General features: G+C 41.2%; 3 protein-coding genes across 3 annotated transcripts; 1 reads left to right on the top strand and 2 right to left on the bottom strand.

The window, feature by feature from the left end:
• Positions 1-1,246: 1,246 nt before the first annotated feature.
• Positions 1,247-4,533, bottom strand: wdr53 (WD repeat domain 53). The gene is made up of 3 exons (XM_066709014.1): positions 4,441-4,533; positions 2,897-3,395; positions 1,247-2,348 (listed from the first exon to the last, which is right to left on the bottom strand). The coding sequence occupies exons 2-3, from the start codon at positions 3,377-3,379 to the stop codon at positions 1,728-1,730; spliced, it is 1,104 nt and encodes a 367-aa protein (XP_066565111.1). The 5' UTR covers positions 3,380-3,395; positions 4,441-4,533; the 3' UTR covers positions 1,247-1,727.
• Positions 4,534-7,729: 3,196 nt separating this feature from the next.
• On the top strand, positions 7,730-13,041 carry neu4 (sialidase 4). Its single transcript, XM_066709015.1, has 4 exons — positions 7,730-7,795; positions 10,327-10,550; positions 11,007-11,262; positions 11,683-13,041. Exons 2-4 carry the CDS (start codon positions 10,350-10,352, stop codon positions 12,627-12,629), a joined length of 1,404 nt encoding a protein of 467 aa, XP_066565112.1. The 5' UTR covers positions 7,730-7,795; positions 10,327-10,349; the 3' UTR covers positions 12,630-13,041.
• A 15-nt stretch (positions 13,042-13,056) lies between these two features.
• LOC136753153 (transmembrane 4 L6 family member 1) lies at positions 13,057-17,312 on the bottom strand. The gene is made up of 6 exons (XM_066709016.1): positions 17,182-17,312; positions 16,690-16,869; positions 16,385-16,453; positions 16,013-16,182; positions 14,968-15,160; positions 13,057-14,322 (listed from the first exon to the last, which is right to left on the bottom strand). The coding sequence occupies exons 2-6, from the start codon at positions 16,864-16,866 to the stop codon at positions 14,308-14,310; spliced, it is 624 nt and encodes a 207-aa protein (XP_066565113.1). The 5' UTR covers positions 16,867-16,869; positions 17,182-17,312; the 3' UTR covers positions 13,057-14,307.
• Between the last annotated feature and the right edge of the window lie 1,760 nt (positions 17,313-19,072).

Consider the following 19,072-nt stretch of genomic DNA (forward strand, 5'->3'; position numbering starts at 1 on the left):
TTCTGGGGGTGTGAGCCATGGCAGATTGTTTAGAATGGGGGTGCCCATCCTGGGTTTGCTGGAGGTGAGTCCAGGTGGTACAGGTCTAATTCAACTTTTTTGTTATTTTTGTTTTAATAATAAGACATTCCAAACAAACCAAAATTAAATTCATATCAATATGGCAAATCAAAATGACTATGGACTATAATCGGCAGCACCAGTCGAGACCTTAACCTGTTGAGAGTGCGGGGTTACCATGGATCGCTGCAGGGGTTGCAAACATGTAACAGTTGAAGAAATACTGATATAGCAGATGCCTGGTTCGCATCAGTGTGAGATCAGTAGAGAGTATTCAAACAGTCTCATGGGCAAAGTTGAACATTTTACAACAGTTACAAATCTCTATTTGCAGATACGTAGAGAGATGGAGAGATTCCATTCATCATTGCTCAGGTAGTGCCAGCAATCTAAGCACAAGTGTAAGCTAACATTCATCTCCAGGCACTGTGATAAGATTGAACATCATGCAGATCATGATAGAATGAACAATGTAAAGCAGTCTTTTATGCCCGATAGCTATTGTCTCCAACCCCTCTATTCTGGCAGCCCTGAAAATAAATCATACAGTGACTATATTGTGGTTTGCAGATGCAGAAGTTAGTATCAAATGCTAAGTTCTCTTTACATTCTAGCCTATAAGTACATTATGCTGGGCTTATTTGGATCTGAATATAATGTAATAGATAAATTAAAGGCGAACTCCATAATTTCCATAATTTCTTATGTTGCAATTAACAGCAATACAAATATACAGCTATATTTGTGTGTATTATATATATATATATATATATATATATATATATATATAAAAGCATTCTTCAAAACCTGAAGCTTCATATTTATGGAAGTCTTGACACTTCCAGTTCACATTCCATTCAAATACAGGAACAAAGGCCAACAGGACAGGTCATAAAGAGTATTGTTGGTAAATTAATCCATAATGTTATTCAGCAGATTCCACTACAGTGGCGCTAGAACAATGTATCTGAGGTCTATGAGAAGTAGGGAGAATGTGTACAAGCCTTCATTTCTAGAATGCAGATGGGTTAAAGTCATCTAAATATTTAGCTAGAAAAAAAAGGTCTGAATCACACAGCATTCAAATAGTAGAAACAGAACATGTTCATCACTCAGGAAACAAACAGGACCATATTAAGGCTTCAATACCATTTCAAAGTGCACAATAAATAGGGCCAGTACACAATTCAGAAAACTGCACCTTTAATCCCTTAGCTTTTCCCAGCAATTTAATGCAGTGTAATGTTGTTATCAGGAAGAAGAAAGAAACAGTCTCATAAAGCACAAAAGTGCTCACAATGGGATAAGATGTTGGTCACTGAAACCAATGCAGCACAGAAGCACTGTGAATTATTAACTCTGGGTTCAATATCAGTGGACATGACCTGCCCTGCTCCCTGTAGGGGAATACAGGGTTAAGTACAGCATACCGATAATCAAACTGCAGAGATAAACCTCAGGTTACACAATAGGTTACCTGCACAGCCTGGGCCTGATTACTAATATTTTCTGACCGAAGACACTAATTTCAACACAAGGGATCAGACATTAATGAAAAACATGCTGAATGAATCTTTGCCTTTGCATTCTCTTTAATGGTCTTTGTTTGATCACAAAGCTCTTGAGTCTATGTGATAGAGTACTTGAGAAGGAGTGTTGCATTGACCTTACAGTCCATTCAGAGTATAAAGGGATAACGAGCTGCTCTGATCTGCCACTATGACCGTGCCCTCTCCCTTCAGCTGTGTGGGACAAATCCAGTTCACCTTCTCGCCATGGTTGAAGCTGAACTTTGGCTTAAGGTCTCTGTGGTCCTCAGGGGCCTGCGCATGGTCAGCCATACCCTGGCTGGAGCTCTGGTCCGGTTTGGGCGAGTGCACACTTTTGCTTTTCCTCCGCTGGGCACCTTTTGCCCTGCCTTTGCTTTCAGTAGTCTGTCCCATCTCACAGATGTCCCACAACAAGACCTTCCCATCATTCCCACCTGAAACCAGCCAGTAAGGGTGTGTCAGGAAGCTGAGGAAATGGACCTGTGAGGCGCCCTGTGTGTGGGCCTTCAGGACGCCGTGTCGCTCGAACTTGGAGCCCGCCACCCTGAGCAGGTGCACCCTGCTGTCCTCAGCAGCGCAGGCAAAAATGTTGCCACAGGATGCTACAGTGACGCAGTGCGCCAAAGGCGGGTTGAAGAGTCGGCCGGCTGACTGCTGTGGCTCTTCCTCTTCTTCTGTGGCTTCCTTCAGGTTGAGCACCCACAGGGGACGAGCCTTCTGCAGACTCCACAGCATCACCTGCAGTGATACAGAGCTTTCAGTCACAATCAAGACCTACAGCCCTGGAGCTAGTGGCCTACAAGCCTTGATGTCTAATACACCTCACCATAACATTATAACTGAGACCGACTTGATTATATCTGTCCATCAGTTGTGGAATTTGAACCAGTACAAATGTAATGGGACAGGCTGAACAAGCCTCAGGGGAACGGTAGAAAAATAGCCTTTGTCGAGGACAGCCATGCCTGTGTACAGAGTAAAAAGTGCAGTCAACTGCAGAACCTAATTTTCTGTTGGCTCTTTAAACAAAGACATGACATTGATAATGGGAAGGATTTTTGCAGATTGTGTATGAAAGAAGAATACAAGATTCAGCAGTTGCAAAATGAGTAAGGCACAAAGTCCAGACCAGAGTGGCATACACTACAAATCAATGGTGCCATTGTGGTGATGTCCACTCCACATGTTGCAAGACTTTTTGCAGACTCAACAATCCAACATGAACTCTTCCTTAAATAAAAAAACAGACCCACTCCAGCCAGTGACAATTAGACCCCCCTTTTTACCTGCATGTCAAGGCCACAAGACACCAGGCTCTGTGGTCGCTGAGGCCGGAAAGCCACGGAGGAGCAGATGTTTGTGTGTCTGCGAAGCGTTCGCACCACCTTTCCACTGTCCAGCTCCACGATCCTCACGGCTCCAGAGTCATCTGCGGCGGCGAGCAGGCTGTTGGTCTCATTCAGCGACAGTCCGTTGATCTCGTCCTCCCCGATGCGCAGAACGCTGACAGGCTGCTTCAAGGCCCTGGGGTCCAGGATACTGACCGCCTCCCCGTGAGACACATACAGCTTGCTGGGGGAACCCGGGGAAAAGACAGCACTGGTCACATCCCCCCCCCCCTCCAACCTGAGTGTGGAAACTGGGGTGCCTTCCTCGCTCCATACTGTCACCTCCCCACCCTCCGCCCCTGAAGCCAGGAGGCACTCAAAGCTAGCAGCCCCCACACACAGCACAGGCGAGGTGTGGCCGTCGCACCACTTTACCGCCATCCTCTCAGCTGAAGACCTGCACACAAACACAAAATACCCATGACCCAGCTGACAAAGCCTGCCGCTAATAAACACAACAGTTGTAAACCCAGCCCCAGTCCCCAGATTTCACCTTTTACATGCTTACTGGATAATTTTAGATGAACTTTTAACTGAATCTTTTTAGCTAATGCTGAAATAAATAAGCATAGGCAGACATGTGACTTTGAATATATGCATAGTTTTTATCTGCTTTATCAGTGCAATTTGTAAAAGAGTGAAATGGATTAAACTGCCTATCAATGGGATTATTATTATTATTATTCCATTATCTCTGGTTGTCTGCCATCCTAACTGTTCTTACAGGATAATCATATAAAAAAAACTGTTTGGATTCATGCACATATTTGTATTGTCAGTTCAGTGTAATGCATCAGCTAAATACACTACCCTTTCGAATGACTATAATTTGCAAACATAAAAAGTCAACTGATGGATACTGTTTACGTTGCAGGTGATCAACCGCAAACAGATATTCAAGTGTGGGATCTTTTCTATTCATTTTGATACTCTGCACTTCATCACAGTTACATAAGCACTCTGCGGTTACATATTAACTAGCATTGAACCGGATTAGGTTAAAATTAACCAGGTGTAAATAGACCGTGTAGATTGATGTTTGTTTTCTAGAACAAATTAAAAAAGCAAACAAGTGGGCAGCAGTCTGTCAATCAAATTGCACGTTGTCTTTTTTGCTGTGTGCGTTTTACTTTCTTCGACTCATGGTTCAAAGAAAAGTGTGGATGGGTTTGGAGAGTTTTACAAACGGTTTTCGATTAGACACATAATACAAATTTAAATGCACATTGAATAGTTTATTAATTGCTACAGCGCTTATTCCTGCTGTGGTGTAATTACGAGACAGATTCATGTACTTTTTACATTATTTGATATTGCCACCCCCGACAAATTGACACAGTAGAAACGATATCACTTTAGGAAATTGGTTTACATATTTGTGCTTTATATTACGTTTAGAAACATTGTTAAAATATTATTACTAGTAATTACTGTAAACTTACCCTTCGGACACGTGCAATTCTGCCAAGAAATAACTAAACGTTAAATTAATGTCGCGAGTTGATGACGTTAAAATGGCGATTTGTTTTCGTCTTTCTAAATCTGCCGCAAAGTATTCTGGTATGTGTAGTCCAAAATTAACATTTTTAGACTTCATTTTAGTCATTAGACATTAAAATAAGACAGGGCAAGGTTTCGTTTTTAAAAGGAACCTGGAACCTGGCAATTGAAAAAGGAAGACGCTGATGCAATTATGTATTTTTATTATAATGTTTTTGACATACAATAAATACATGTATATGTAAGACAGTATGTTTAAACCATCTCTAGCAAATGAACAAACATACAATAAGACGTTTACTATAAAAAGGGATCACTTACAAAAAAGCTGATGCTAATCCATCTGTTTTGTGTATTTTTTTCACAGTTCTAACTTAAATCTTGTGTTTAATTACATATTTGCAGTATAAATAAATATTTAACTAAAACCTAAATCTCAGCTGTGGCATCATGTGTGTGTCAAGGGAGCTGAGGCTGCAGGTTCAATAACCGCATTGTTTGATCAGGTGCTGGATCGCCCTCCTCTGTATCTGAACGAAAGGTGAGGTTGTACATGACTAATGTGCAAAGCACGCACACAACAGGCATTCCTAGAGAGCATCAGCAAATATAGGAGATCAATAGAAAAAATATTGTTTTTAATATGTATATGTGATAATAATATTATTAATTATTGATTGCCCACTGTGGTCTTGCACCAACCTGACCAACCCTAGTGTATAGCCCGTGCATTGCAAGTGTTGCTAGTTGCCACAGGTACAGTATATACAGTCACATTGAGGGGAGAAAGGTCAGCATTGGAGGGGGTTAAACTTATATTAATACACAAGCTGGTATTTGACAGTTCATACTATTGTCAAGGTATACATAGACTGGAACAGAAACCAGTGAGCAAGGTGTTTCTGAAGCATCTTCACATAGTATCCTTGGCTATTTTTCCTGGTCATATGTGCTCCTTACTTGGTGAAATGATTAAACCTCTAGGCAGGTATTTATTAGCACTGTGAGCTGATCTGTGGTCAAGTGTGCCCATCAATTGTCATTAGTGCAGCGGCAATGTGTCCAGCTGGTTAGTGAAACCCACGATGAAAGCGCAGGATGGAATACAAAGCAAGATTGTCCACTAGAGGAATGCACAACCATAAGGGACCACATTGGGGACAAATAAACAAACAATTACATTGTGTGTGTAGTTAAAGACCTCCTTTTAATTATAGTAACAGAAGGTCTTTTTCCCCCCACTGTACTTAGTGAAGTGAGCTTCCTATTATTGGAGTTATATTTTTTTCAGGGAGTGATAATTACAGTGTAACAATGGCCCTGGTGTACTGATGCACAGGGAGCAGCAGTACTGATGACTCGGGCTGATTTCTGGATCAGCGAGCACCCTGCCCTCCTGCTCTGAATAGGCTGGTGCACTGGACAGCAAAGCGACACACAGACTCACACACACACACACACACACACACACACACTCACTTACTTTGTACTAGACTTCCCACTGCTTCAGCAAAAACCAAAACGTAAGTGCTTTATTCTTATATATTCATTTATTTGTTTATTTAATTCTCCATGGGCATTTCGTGTTTATAGCAGGCAACTGCACACTCTGATCAGATAAGCAAAAAGAACCAACATTTATTGATTAATGCTTGTAAATGTACCTATTTATGGGTTTCTTTGTTTTGAAGGTGTTAACTGTGTGCAGTTGTTTATTACTGTTTTCTGAAATGCAAACCAGACCCACTTGACATAATGTGTCGTTTGCTTATTATTATGTTTTTTCAGTGCACTAATAAAAATGTAGTCCGAACACACAAAAAAAGCTTAGCCAAACTGAGGTAATTAGGCCATGTCCTTATATTGCACATAAACAGCGGGCATGTTTGCAAACATTTCTTCACTGTTTTATTAACAAATACTTCATAACTGATTAATTTGTATTTTAATAATCTGTATGTAGCAAGCACTTTAGAATGTATTATTATTATGTTTTTTATTTCTTGGCAGACGCCCTTATCCAGTGTGTCCAGAAAGTTTAATCTGATGTTTCCTTTTGACTATCCCATATATCTGGACATAAGGGCCTAACTGTTTAAAAGTAGGGGGTGGGACAGAATCAAAATTTGAACCGGTTGTGTTGGGTTCCCCCCCAAGGGAAAAAATGCAATTTTGATATCACTTTCCTGCAATTTTGCAGTATTTGCTGTGGGCAGTATTAGCCTTATGGCACCCCTTTAATCAAATTCATTGCTATCAATTCAGTGTTCATGCATTCATGGTATGTATCCAAATAAACAGGCTGTCTGAGACATCATGAAGTTTGTTTACTCACAAATACCAATACTGATTGATAATAACACAATGTTGGTTTCCTCTCAGTATCAAAGAACCAGTGTGTTGTGCAGTGCAGGACAGCAGCTATCAATGCCTTTCAATCAACAGAGGCTCAAAATTACTCAACTCAATACCTGTTAATACAACACAACACATACATGCAGTCTTCATGCAGTCATGTGAATGGGAAAACAGCGGAAACAGTAATGTGTGTTTACATTGATTAAGTAAACTTAAATATGTATCTTTATTTTTAAATGTCCAAAAAGTATTAGCCCTGCAGGCAGAGTGGCAAGAGAAATCTCACACAATGACCTCAAAGTCAAGATCATGAAACCTTTCTTTGTGTATATGTAAAATAAGGAAATTGTTTAGTTTTAGCTACAATATTGTACCTTGGAGGCTGGTTTTAAGTCTTCCTACACCAGGAAAGCTTCCCTCAGCTGAAGCGGATGATCAGGGTAAAACCAGTAAAATCTCACAGTGATCAGGCTTATTGTGCGCATGTGTCAAGATAACCAAGCTTAATACAAACTGCACAAATATGTGGCTATATTCAAACCGCATACTACCCTACTACATACTGCATAAGTACATACTGCATGCTACATACTGATTTTCTGACTAGTAAGTAGTACAGTACGCAGTATGAAGATTTATGATTCAGTGTTCTATATGTCATGTGACCACACGTGACATGGAACATCAGGCGAATGTGAAGCATGATGGGATGTAGTATTCATTGTAGTGAGCTCTGGTTGTATACTGCATACTTGGTACTTTGGAATGGACACACTCCCTTGACTTTCCCCTTAATCAACTACAGGCTATTAGAGGCGTGGCAGGTCTGCTTGCTAATTGTTCCAGGTGTATAAATGTGGATTGTAAATCAAACAAAGGGAGAGCTACCTGGCTGGAGAGTAAAATCAGAGTAAGGGTTGTGACTAGCCATTGGGGGGGGTAAGACATTTTAGTTTATTTTTAACTTCAGAACTTATAAATGCCCTGGGATTGGTTTGAGAGCCCTAGGTTACTAATAAATGTTGTATGTTCATATTGAATAGATTGGTCTGCTCTATACTAGATTGGTTTGGCAAAAGTAACCCTCTTGCTTTTGGAGTAGTTTTAGTAAATCACAGGATTCACTGATAAAGAAGTAACCAGTTCATTACAGAAAACCTAACTACAGGTTAACCCAGAGAGCTCCTCTCATATGAAGTGAGGAAAATAACTGAGGATGTACATTTGGAGAAGCCTTCTTCAGAGACTGTAGGTTATCTTATCTATTAGAAGTGATTACATCTCATTAAAATGGTTTACCACATGCATAATAAACAGACCTAAGTTTGTTGCTGATGTTGAAATGTTCTGTGCTTGTTGGCATTCTTCAGGCAGCAGATGTTGATCAAAGATATTGTTTTAAGTCCTCAATCAAATACCTGTGCCCCATAACACAACCTGTATACGGATTAAATGTTTTAGCTGATTGAATATCCTAGAAGGCAGTGGCTGAATTAATTAATGTAAAGGCCATAGCTGATTGAAAAATTCTAAAGACTGTAGTTGATTGAAATAATGAATAGACAATAGCTGATATAGGAGATATTGGGTTAATATGAAACAGTTTAGGGTTGTGTGGTATTGAAACTATTGTGGTGTGTGTTGCTGTGACTGTTTTCTGATTTTAATTAAGATTTTTTGATATCTGTATTCATTTTGTTTATGGGGTGTACTTAATTTTTTTAAGTGGCCTTCTTGTTTAAAATTTAGCGTTTAATTGGTATTCAGGTATGAATACTACATTCTTAAAAATGGCTTAAGAATTGCTCAAATACAAGTTTACAGACCTCTAATTGGGTAACAATATTTTTAAGGAATTTAGATTTTACTAGTGGTCTTATGTTATAATTAGTTGTGTAGTATTTCTAGAAGGATCTAGTAGGAGGAATATCCTGTTATTTATTGGTATTATAAAATAATATTTTAATTTTTATTTTGTGCTTGTCTTTTGTTAATAAAATCGTAGTTTGGGTCTTTTTTTTTGGTGTCCTCACTCTGCATACTCCTCCTCTTGAAAAAAAACTTGTGTGCTAATCAGTTACCTTAATTATAATTGGCTCAATTAAAACTATATTGACCTCAACAAGCGACAGTTTTTCTGGTTCCTTGATTAACTATTTTTAGGGGTATAATTCCATAGTATGGCTAGTACAGACTAGGGTGACCAACATTGCGTACTTTCATCTTCTATTTGCACAAGAGCACCTTGTCAAGTGTAGTACGCCAATTATATATGGCTGTCATGTGACAACGTGTTCAAATTATAACGTGTACAGCTGTCGTCTAGTTGTTTAATACTGTGTTTTACTGATCTTACCCAAGTTATAAGTCACTGGAGCTAGCAAACCTTGACTATAAGGCCAGCTAATTATCTCCCTTCTAATGCAGTTTAATATATGACTACACTCCCTTAACTCCTAAGTAGGCTATTAAACAAAACAGTCCACCCTAGGCAAGTGCTTTTATAAAGTTAGGATTACAACATGATGGAAAGTACTGAACAGTGCACAACTATATATCAAGGCTTGTATGGTATGACCAAATCAGGTACTGGCGGCACCAATGGAAAACGTTAGTCTGGAGCCCTGGAGATGCAGCACATGTTAAAGTTCAATTGACAATAGCTGTTAAAGCCACTAGCCTTTGCCAAGAATGCTGACAGTGGGAGTCGGGGCATTCCATGGAGACAGCTTGTATGTAAAAAATGCTCTCCAGCCCACTGCTAATGGTATCAGGTACATTAAAACTACCCACACAGTCCAGAGCAGAGGGTTAAATACTGTGTGAAACCCCAATTCTGTGCCATTTGTGCTGGGCTGTTGGTTCATAGATTCCTTCAAATTCTTATAATATTATAGCCATATTATAGAGGGCTGAATTATCCAGGACACAGGGACACCTCTCTGATCCCAGTCTTATAGATGTATTTCACCCTTGGAGAAAGGTTAGTGCCTCATCATATACCACGGAACTGTGTAAATGTGCCTGTAAAATAATCAGTGCTTTTTCAACTTCAGCATCCCTATCAATCTTTCTTCGTTCAGTACAGGTAACTATGCATAGGACAAATTGGAGGAATTAATACAGTGATTTTTTTCCCCAGTGTTCAAGTTAAACACTGATGGGCATTTTCAATACTGTCTTCACTGTTCAAGCAGCAGTTTGCAATAGTGTTGGAGAATGTGAGACTATCATGCACCACTTAAATAAAGCATATCGAATTAATGTCAGATGATTTGTTCATTTGAAAGCGGTAATCCAGAGAAAGAATGCTGAAACCAAAGTACTATGCAAACTATTTAAACGGCAGATCAGTTATATTAAAAAGTTGGGCATGGATTAAACATCTGTAGCACTGCCTGTGTGTTTTGATTACAACTGACCTGAGTGACAATTACAATAATCAGGAACCTCTCTGTCTCTCTGTCAAGAGTTCAACATTGGGAAACCTACGATGGGATCTCCTTATTTCCCGGCTCGTACTGTGCTGTTTCGGAAAGAGACGAGTGGCGTTACATACCGGATCCCGGCACTGCTCTACCTGCCCAGCTCTGCCACCTTCCTGGCCTTCTGCGAGGAGCGGCTCACCCCTGACGACGCCCAGGCAGAACTGCTAGTTATGCGCAGAGGAACCTTCTACCGCAATTATGTGGAGGTCAGCTTCTCCGCCCCCTCTCTCAACTGAACTTCTAGGATTATTTGGAGGAATCTGTTGAATGACCTTGAATTTAGTAAATGAGTCCAGACAAAATGAATGTTTGTAACATGATTTTCTGATACGCCTGTAGGATATCGACAACTTACTGACGTTTTGTTCGCGCACACTCTCCGCAACAATACAACCAAATTAGGTTGTTAACAACACCAAAGTCTGAGAGCAGAAAATAGTTGAAATCCCTAATTAGGAAAATAGTTCAATGAATAATACAGCAGTAGACAAAGGGTCACTTGATGTTTATAAATTAAAGGAAGGCAAACCTTGCTTCCTAATACAGGGTATGAGACAGACATGGTGCTCCGTAGATTAGTTATGCCTCTAGGCTTGTGTGGAGGGATTCAAGTTTTTGTGGGGTGCATGTTTGTCACTCACAAGGCTGCACTCTCTCCATAGTGGGAAGACATGAGGGCGCTGGGCACAGCCCGTCTGCAGGGGCACCGCTCCATGAACCCCTGTCCTGTGTATGACGAGTTCACTGGCACCGTGTTCCTCTTCTTCATTGCTGTACTAGGCCACACCCCTGAGGCCCTGCAGCTCATCACCGGCAAGAACGTCACACGCCTCTGCTACGTCTCCAGCCAGGACCAGGGCCGCAGCTGGAGCGCCGTCACCGACCTCACCCAGCGCACCATTGGCCTCGCCATCAAGGGTGGGTCAGGGCACTCAGTGCTCAGCTCAGCCACTGCTCTCTCTGATCTACAACACAACCTTCAGGGTTGTTCTCATCTGGAGTCACACAATTTGTCAGTCATTCTTGATACTAGCTGCGATCATGCCTACTGCATCACGGGCAACTCTTGACTAACTTGCCTTATGTTGTCGATTCTGGCTTCCAAAGTCTGGGGCAGGCAACCAAATTCTTCCACTACATTCCATTCCCTTGGGAAGTTCCTTTTTGGCCCAGGCTTTGAGTCACAGTCTTATAATGAAATGGAGCCTTAAGTTAAACTTGTTTATTTCTTATGTCACAAAACAAATTAGAAAAGTCAGGGTAGTTAATTTGTGATCTTTGTCACCCAGACATAGACTTTCATTGATGTTTTACCTCTTTTTCATTCTCTTGGGGTAGAGTGGGCTACCTTTGCTCTGGGGCCTGGCCACGGCATTCAGCTGAAATCAGGCCGTCTCCTGATTCCAGCATATGCCTACCACATTGACTGCCGTGAGTGCTTTGGCAAGATGTGCCTCACCACGCCACACTCCTTCTGCTTCCACAGCGACACCCACGGCCGCACCTGGCGCTTCGGGGAGTTTGTGCCCAACCTGGCGACGGTGGAGTGCCAGATAGTGTCTGTGGACCAGGAAGACGGCACCAACGTGCTGTACTGCAACGCCCGCAGCACCCTGGGGTACCGTGTGCAGGCGTTGAGCATGGACGATGGTGCCGTGTTCCAAGAGGGGCAGCTGGTGCAGAAGCTGGTGGAGCCGCCCCACGGGTGTCATGGAAGCGTGGTGGGGTTCCCGGCCCCTTTTTTTACCACCCCATTCCGAACGTTGCACCGCACCCTCAGGAGTCTGGATCAGGTATTCCACAGCCTGCTGAGATCCTACCGGAGCCCCAAGCTTGACAGTGACCGTGGAGGAGCCCCTACTGCCAAACCTGCCTGCACCTCAGAATGTCCTCAGCCTAGTCCAATTCCCAGCACAAAGTTCCTCACTCCCACCTGGGTGGTCTATTCTCACCCCACCTTCCCATCCGCCCGCCTCGATCTAGGAGTCTACCTCAGCCTATTCCCCAGGGACCCTGACAGCTGGTCCGAACCCTGGGTGATCTATGAAGGGCCCAGTGCCTACTCTGACCTGGCATACTTGGAGCTGCCCACTGCTAATACCCCCCCTGCCGTGGCGTTCGCTTGCCTGTTCGAGAATGGCACTCGGACGCCCTATGAGGAGATCTCCTTCAGCATCTTCACCTTGTACGAACTCATTCACAACATCAAAAGAGGGAGCACTGTCCACACCAGGGGGAAACCTCGGAGCAGCTCCAGAGGATGCAGGCACTGCAGTGTCTCGTAGCCTAGGAGAGCATAGTTATGCATGTTGCTATATGCATTTATGTCTTAAAGATATCCTGTTAACCATTTTTTGGCATTTTAAATCGGCAGGGAAAATGGGAGTAGAGCAGGGCCATAACTGTGGCCATAATTCCCTTGTCAAGAGAAAAACAATGCACAATGAAGAAGCAGTAGAAACCCACAGTGACCCTTGTGTTGAGGTGGGAGGAGGACCACTCTAATGCTACGTGCTTTTGGAAAAACATCATACCATCACTGTTCACAGGGTGTCTGGACAGCATCTTGATCCTGGTGGTGCACTGAGAGCAAGCCAGAGCTCACAGCAAGTGCCAAGATCAGACTCTCCAAATTGTAAACACACTTCTCTTTCTGTCTAAATGCTGTGGGGTGTTGCCACTGAAATTGGCAGGAAATAAAGGAAATGAAAATGTAAACAAATGTTTTTATTTTTAAGTCAGTTACCTGTACATGCTTTCAGAAAAACACCTATGACATTGACATGTTTTAATTGACAATGTATTTAACACATTAACAAAAGCAGAAAAGATCAATTATGGAGGTAGCTCATTTGGAAAAAGGAAGTATACATGGTTATAAGAGCAAATGTATACAGCCCTTTTTTTTTCTTCAGTTTCCATTTTTTTACATATTTGAAAACACATATGCAATGAACTGCTATAAGAACCCATATCACTGCTTTATCACATTTTACCCTTAGAATGGTGTAGTTCTTCTCTTCACCACAATCCTAGCTCAAGAAGATGTTCATTTATTTAAGAAAGGGGTATTTGTTCTTAAGTAATTAATTCAGCTACACACTGAACAGTTATTTACATTTATAGAAATTGCTTATTTTGTTATGAATGCTGTGAACAAAGACTGACAGCATTGTAAATTTGACAGTCAACACCTCTTAAGAAAGGGGATATGTCCACATTTCTTGGAATGATACCAGACATCAACATACATTATGGCAATTTAACATGATACTTGAGTGGAATTGAACATGTAAGAATGGTGAATTGATTGTTTAAAGAAATGTAATAATGGGAGCAACCTGGGCTGGGAGATTATTGGGTTTTGGCATGAATCTGCAACTGTCTGTCTCCATTTGGATCTGCCAATTGTGATAATGCAAAATAATAAATAGGTAAGAGGTGGGAGGGAGCCAGAGTAGCCCCAGAGCCTGGGTTAGTGCAGAAGCCAAACTATAATCATTTCCTATGTTGTTTCCTTTGTTCTGGTGTAGGCTATGGCCAACAGCAGCCTGTGTGCATTTAAAATCAACCATCTGTGTGAGAATGCTACTAGAGTTTAGGATGCACAAGGAAAGAGATCACTGGTCATTTAATTAGCCATGATGTGAAGATTTGGTGGCAGGCACCCATTTCTTGGGGTGAGGCCACAGCTAGGAACCCCCTATAGAAATACTTGAGCACTTCCTCTCCCACAGTGAAGGTTCCAGCCCTGTGAATCTATATTGCACATCAGTATCCACAGTGCATTTTGCCAGCACTCAAAAAACACAAACCTGCTTTTCATACACAAAACAAAAGAAAACCATGAACAGGCTTGCCCCCACAGCCAGAGAATGACCTGAATGTTGGCTCCCATCTGGTCTGGAGCATTCTCTATTCAAGGTGCTGTTTTTGTGCTTCTTTTGCTCAGGGAGGCTGTAGTCACATTGGGCCAACCTACAAACAGAATCAAAGTTCTCTCACATTTCAGAATGTACTGTGTATAGAACACAGACTCAATGGCTAAAATGATGGTGTCAAAAAAGAATTATTTACAGATCTCTTAGAACTCTTTTGTCCAATCCTAATGCGTATATACCGCTGGGCTCAGTATAGGTTTAAAGTTGTACTTAACTGAAGGAGCAATTCAGGTGAGATTTAAGCAGGGGTGCAAATGATGGGAGGTTGGTTTTAAAGTTACATTTAAGTTGTTTTCTGAGTGATATGTTGACTAATGAAGTTACACTTTGCACTAGAAATAAGTAAACAGTCCAAATTAGGCTTGTATTTTGCTTTGGGCTAGGGTTAGAGTTAGATTCCTCAGTAAATTTTGACATCCATCAGTAAAGGAATGTAAATGAATACAAGTATTTTAAGGTTCAGGATAGAAAGATTTTAAGGTTAAGCACACATGGTACCCACACACTTCTATATCATGCTCCAAATTATTTATATTTGATTATACCCAGTATCAACATATTTAAGTGCAAGAGATCTTCCCGAGGACCAATTAAGTTCCTGCATTTACAGCTGGGAAGGACATTTAGGTATGAGTATACAAACATCTGGAAAAAAAAATTAAATCTGTGATTTTGTAATCACCTTGTTTTTGCGGAAGCCTGGCCCACACACAAGTCCAAGCACAGCGTTGATGGCCTGGACAGCACAGATTACAGCCTGCAGGCCACTGCTGGCCATGAGCACGGAGAACAGGACCATGTTCCACAGCACCACGCCCCGCGGCTCCTCACAGACCCCCTCCCAGCGGCTCTGATCAAACAGGTAGCTTTTGTCTCTGGACAGCCAAGACAGGAGGACACAACACAGGTCAGATAAGAGATCTGAGTAAAGCTTAGAGAGGTGAAGCTTCATTTAAAGAAGCAACAGTGGACAATGCCTTAAGGGAAGTGATGTCACACACAATATGGTGCTACTTACCTAAACAGATAGGAACATCATACGTTAATCAAAGGCTATATCAGGTCCAAACCATGACAAAATAGAGCTCCAAAATGTGTAATAGTAAACTGATGTGTGAAGATTGAAATTGTACTTTTCCAAACTGGGATCCAAAAGTGACATTTACTACAGTAAAACAGTAGTGAAGAGAATCTGAATCCTGCACCATTGGTAATCCATAGTGTCATAAACTCAAGGACTAAATCAAATAAAATCAAAAAAGGCAGCAGAATCAAAGGTAAGTACATTATTGTTTCCCCCATAAATTAAATTAAAATATGACACAGTTTTATAATTTATAATTTGTAACTTAAACACTAGTTCCAGCTCAGAAATGTATCAACATATTGACACATTTACCTGTTCCAACCAGTTGCTTATGCAACACTCAGAATGTCCAGAAAACAGTCCAGGACTGGCGTATTATGCAAAAGGAGTCAACTTGTTTTAAGGGCACAATTTAAAGGGCAGAAAAAAAAACATTTTGAAATTATGGTTAACCACAAACGGCAGGAAGAACATTATTTTTCCGTTATGCTCTGGATATGAACAGCGCAGGGCAAAGTAAGGACAAGGCTGATACTCATGTTTACCAGAAGTAAAGAAGTGATACATTCTCAATAATAAACCCTGGCAAAGCAATGTGTGCCCCCTGCCACTTCTTGTGCCCCTTGTGTGGTCTGCCCACCTGCTGTTTTTGAGCTCCAGCGGTGTGCCCCACACCTGGCTCTGGTTGCCGTTGCTGAGGGTGACGTTGAACTTGCAGAGCGGACCCTCTGCCAGCCCAGTGCCACTCATCAGAAAACAGAAGGAGGCACCCGCCACGGCTATTGCCACATACATGAAAGAACACAGCATCTGCAGGACAAACACAGCATCACCTCAACTCACCTCAGTCTCACACTGCCACACACCAACTTTCATGTACAGATAGTACAAATTGAGTATATATATGTGTGTGTGTGTGTGTTTAGTGTATTCAATAGGGTGTTTGCATCTAATTTGTCATGTATATATGACAAATATTTACTGAAAAGTTGTAAAGACATTGGATCCTTACTTCACTCCTGAATCCACAGCAATCTTTCTTAGAGCCACTTGATATGAATGCCCTGGCAACTAGAAGAACCTGGGAAACACAACATATTTCACATTGGAGTTCAATACAAACAAGCTTTTATGAAGTGAAATCCATCTATGTCCAATAAACACTTCATCCAGAGGGAAGTAAAATGCTCACAATAAATAAATGCTGGAAAATAACTGCCTACAATGCACAGGGAATTCCTACAGTGTTAATACCTTACTCAAATATGTTGATTGTGTGCAATTATTATTATTATTTTTAGGTGTGGAGAGTCCTACCAAGAAGCCCGATGCCCACAGCCCTGGCACCCAGATGGCATACTTGGTGACATGCCCTTCCAACAGGTATTGTATCTGTAGGTCTGGGAACAACAGGAGGGTGTTGGCCAGCATGGACACCACAGCCAGAGGCACCAAGGTAATGCCCAGACATCGGGTACAGCGAGCAATACACATTCTCTGGGAACACACACAGACATAAGTACTATTTATTTACGTTTTGCAATTCTAAAACAGGAAGACATGGAATAAAAGCCAAAAGTCATAAGTTATGAAAGGAAAGAAAGATGTTTTTGAAGATGCCATTTTTCCAGTCAGTGACTCAACCATAAATGATCTTCAAGCTTAAAAATATATTTTGTCTTAAAAAACAACAAAATCAAGTACAGAGAGTTCAGACACATGTGCAAATCAAATATATACAGAATTAAGAAAAAAGTATCCAATACAAATATACCCAAGAAAGAAATAATGCCTTTAAATTGGACTTACCAAAACTAAATATGGATTCTGTAATCCAAAGTTTTTAATCCCAGCACTACTTCAATATCCAAACTGTCCTGAACAGGAGCATGTAACAGCAGCTCAAAGTACGAGTCTCTGTATGTGTTGTGTGAGCTTGTGTGTGGTCATCACAGATAGCAACTGAATACTTCTGTTTTATAAGTCTTTAAACATAGTCAGTAGTTCCTCATTCATTAAGACAGCCTTTAGTTCACTACATCATCAACCACACTGAAGAGGTTGCATTATCTACCTGTCTATCTATCTGTCCATTGTGACTTACAAAGGTTGCAATAAGAGAATACAATGAATTCATAAAAGTGTAAAATAATTTACGAGCCTCAGTATTCCTCTGTGGATATATCATATAGCAGAAAAAAATATGTCACTGCAAAAAAATAAATAATAATAATAATAATAATAATAATAATAAAAAAAAATATATATATATATATACACTCACCTAAAGGATTATTAGGAACACCATACTAATACTGTGTTTGACCCCCTTTCGCCTTCAGAACTGCCTTAATTCTACGTGGCATTGATTCAACAAGGTGCTGAAAGCATTCTTTAGAAATGTTGGCCCATATTGATAGGATAGCATCTTGCAGTTGATGGAGATTTGTGGGATGCACATCCAGGGCACGAAGCTCCCGTTCCACCACATCCCAAAGATGTTCTATTGGGTTGAGATCTGGTGACTGTGGGGGCCATTTTAATACAGTGAACTCATTGTCATGTTCAAGAAACCAATTTGAAATGATTCGACCTTTGTGACATGGTGCATTATCCTGCTGGAAGTAGCCATCAGAGGATGGGTACATGGTGGTCATAAAGGGATGGACATGGTCAGAAACAATGCTCAGGTAGGCCGTGGCATTTAAACGATGCCCAATTGGCACTAAGGGGCCTAAAGTGTGCCAAGAAAACATCCCCCACACCATTACACCACCACCACCAGCCTGCACAGTGGTAACAAGGCATGATGGATCCATGTTCTCATTCTGTTTACGCCAAATTCTGACTCTACCATCTGAATGTCTCAACAGAAATCGAGACTCATCAGACCAGGCAACATTTTTCCAGTCTTCAACTGTCCAATTTTGGTGAGCTTGTGCAAATTGTAGCCTCTTTTTCCTATTTGTAGTGGAGATGAGTGGTACCCGGTGGGGTCTTCTGCTGTTGTAGCCCATCTGCCTCAAGGTTTTACGTGTTGTGGCTTCACAAATGCTTTGCTGCATACCTCGGTTGTAACGAGTGGTTATTTCAGTCAAAGTTGCTCTTCTATCAGCTTGAATCAGTCGGCCCATTCTCCTCTGACCTCTAGCATCAACAAGGCATTTTCACCCACAGGACTGCCGCATACTGGATGTTTTTCCCTTTTCACACCATTCTTTGTAAACCCTAAAAATGCCCATTCAGACATTCAGTTTGGAGTTCAGGAGATTGTCTTGACCAGGACCACACCCCTAAATGCATTGAAGCAACTGCCATGTGATTGGTTGGTTAGATAATTGCATTAATGAGAAATTGAACAGATGTTCCTAATAATCCTTTAGGTGAGTGTGTATATATATATATATATATATATATATATATATATATACACACACCAGAAAAACCATGTCACGTTTCACCAAAAATATATACCAAAGTGATGTGGTGGAGATGTTGGGTTGGCCATGCGCAGTGTGCACAGTTGGTTTGAAATGAGAGCGGATCCTTCACAGGGTCACAGGCATAGTAAGTATGAGACTAACTGCACTCTGTAAGGAGGAGATGCATTTACAAAAAGTGGTTGGAAATGAGAAGAAGAAGAAAAAGAAGAAGAAGAAGCATGAATAATAAAGAAACAGAGCACAAGATCTCCATTTTA

This window comes from Amia ocellicauda, chromosome 7 (genome assembly GCF_036373705.1).
Source record: "Amia ocellicauda isolate fAmiCal2 chromosome 7, fAmiCal2.hap1, whole genome shotgun sequence".
Classification (NCBI taxonomy): domain Eukaryota; kingdom Metazoa; phylum Chordata; class Actinopteri; order Amiiformes; family Amiidae; genus Amia; species Amia ocellicauda.

Excerpts from the sequence above, each read along its gene's own strand:
- LOC136753153 (XM_066709016.1), bottom strand. The coding sequence starts at position 16,866 with ATGTGTATTGCTCGCTGTACCCGATGTCTGGGCATTACCTTGGTGCCT. Across the intron at positions 16,454-16,689 it reads TGTGGGCATCGGGCTTCTTG|GTTCTTCTAGTTGCCAGGGC; the intron begins GTAGGACTCTCC and ends TGTGTTTCCCAG. Across the intron at positions 15,161-16,012 it reads CTGGAGCTCAAAAACAGCAG|AGACAAAAGCTACCTGTTTG; the intron begins GTGGGCAGACCA and ends TTGGCTGTCCAG.
- wdr53 (XM_066709014.1), bottom strand. The coding sequence starts at position 3,379 with ATGGCGGTAAAGTGGTGCGACGGCCACACCTCGCCTGTGCTGTGTGTG. Across the intron at positions 2,349-2,896 it reads CTTGTGGCCTTGACATGCAG|GTGATGCTGTGGAGTCTGCA; the intron begins GTAAAAAGGGGG and ends GTATCACTGCAG.
- neu4 (XM_066709015.1), top strand. The coding sequence starts at position 10,350 with ATGGGATCTCCTTATTTCCCGGCTCGTACTGTGCTGTTTCGGAAAGAG. Across the intron at positions 10,551-11,006 it reads TCTACCGCAATTATGTGGAG|TGGGAAGACATGAGGGCGCT; the intron begins GTCAGCTTCTCC and ends CTCTCTCCATAG. Across the intron at positions 11,263-11,682 it reads CATTGGCCTCGCCATCAAGG|AGTGGGCTACCTTTGCTCTG; the intron begins GTGGGTCAGGGC and ends CTCTTGGGGTAG.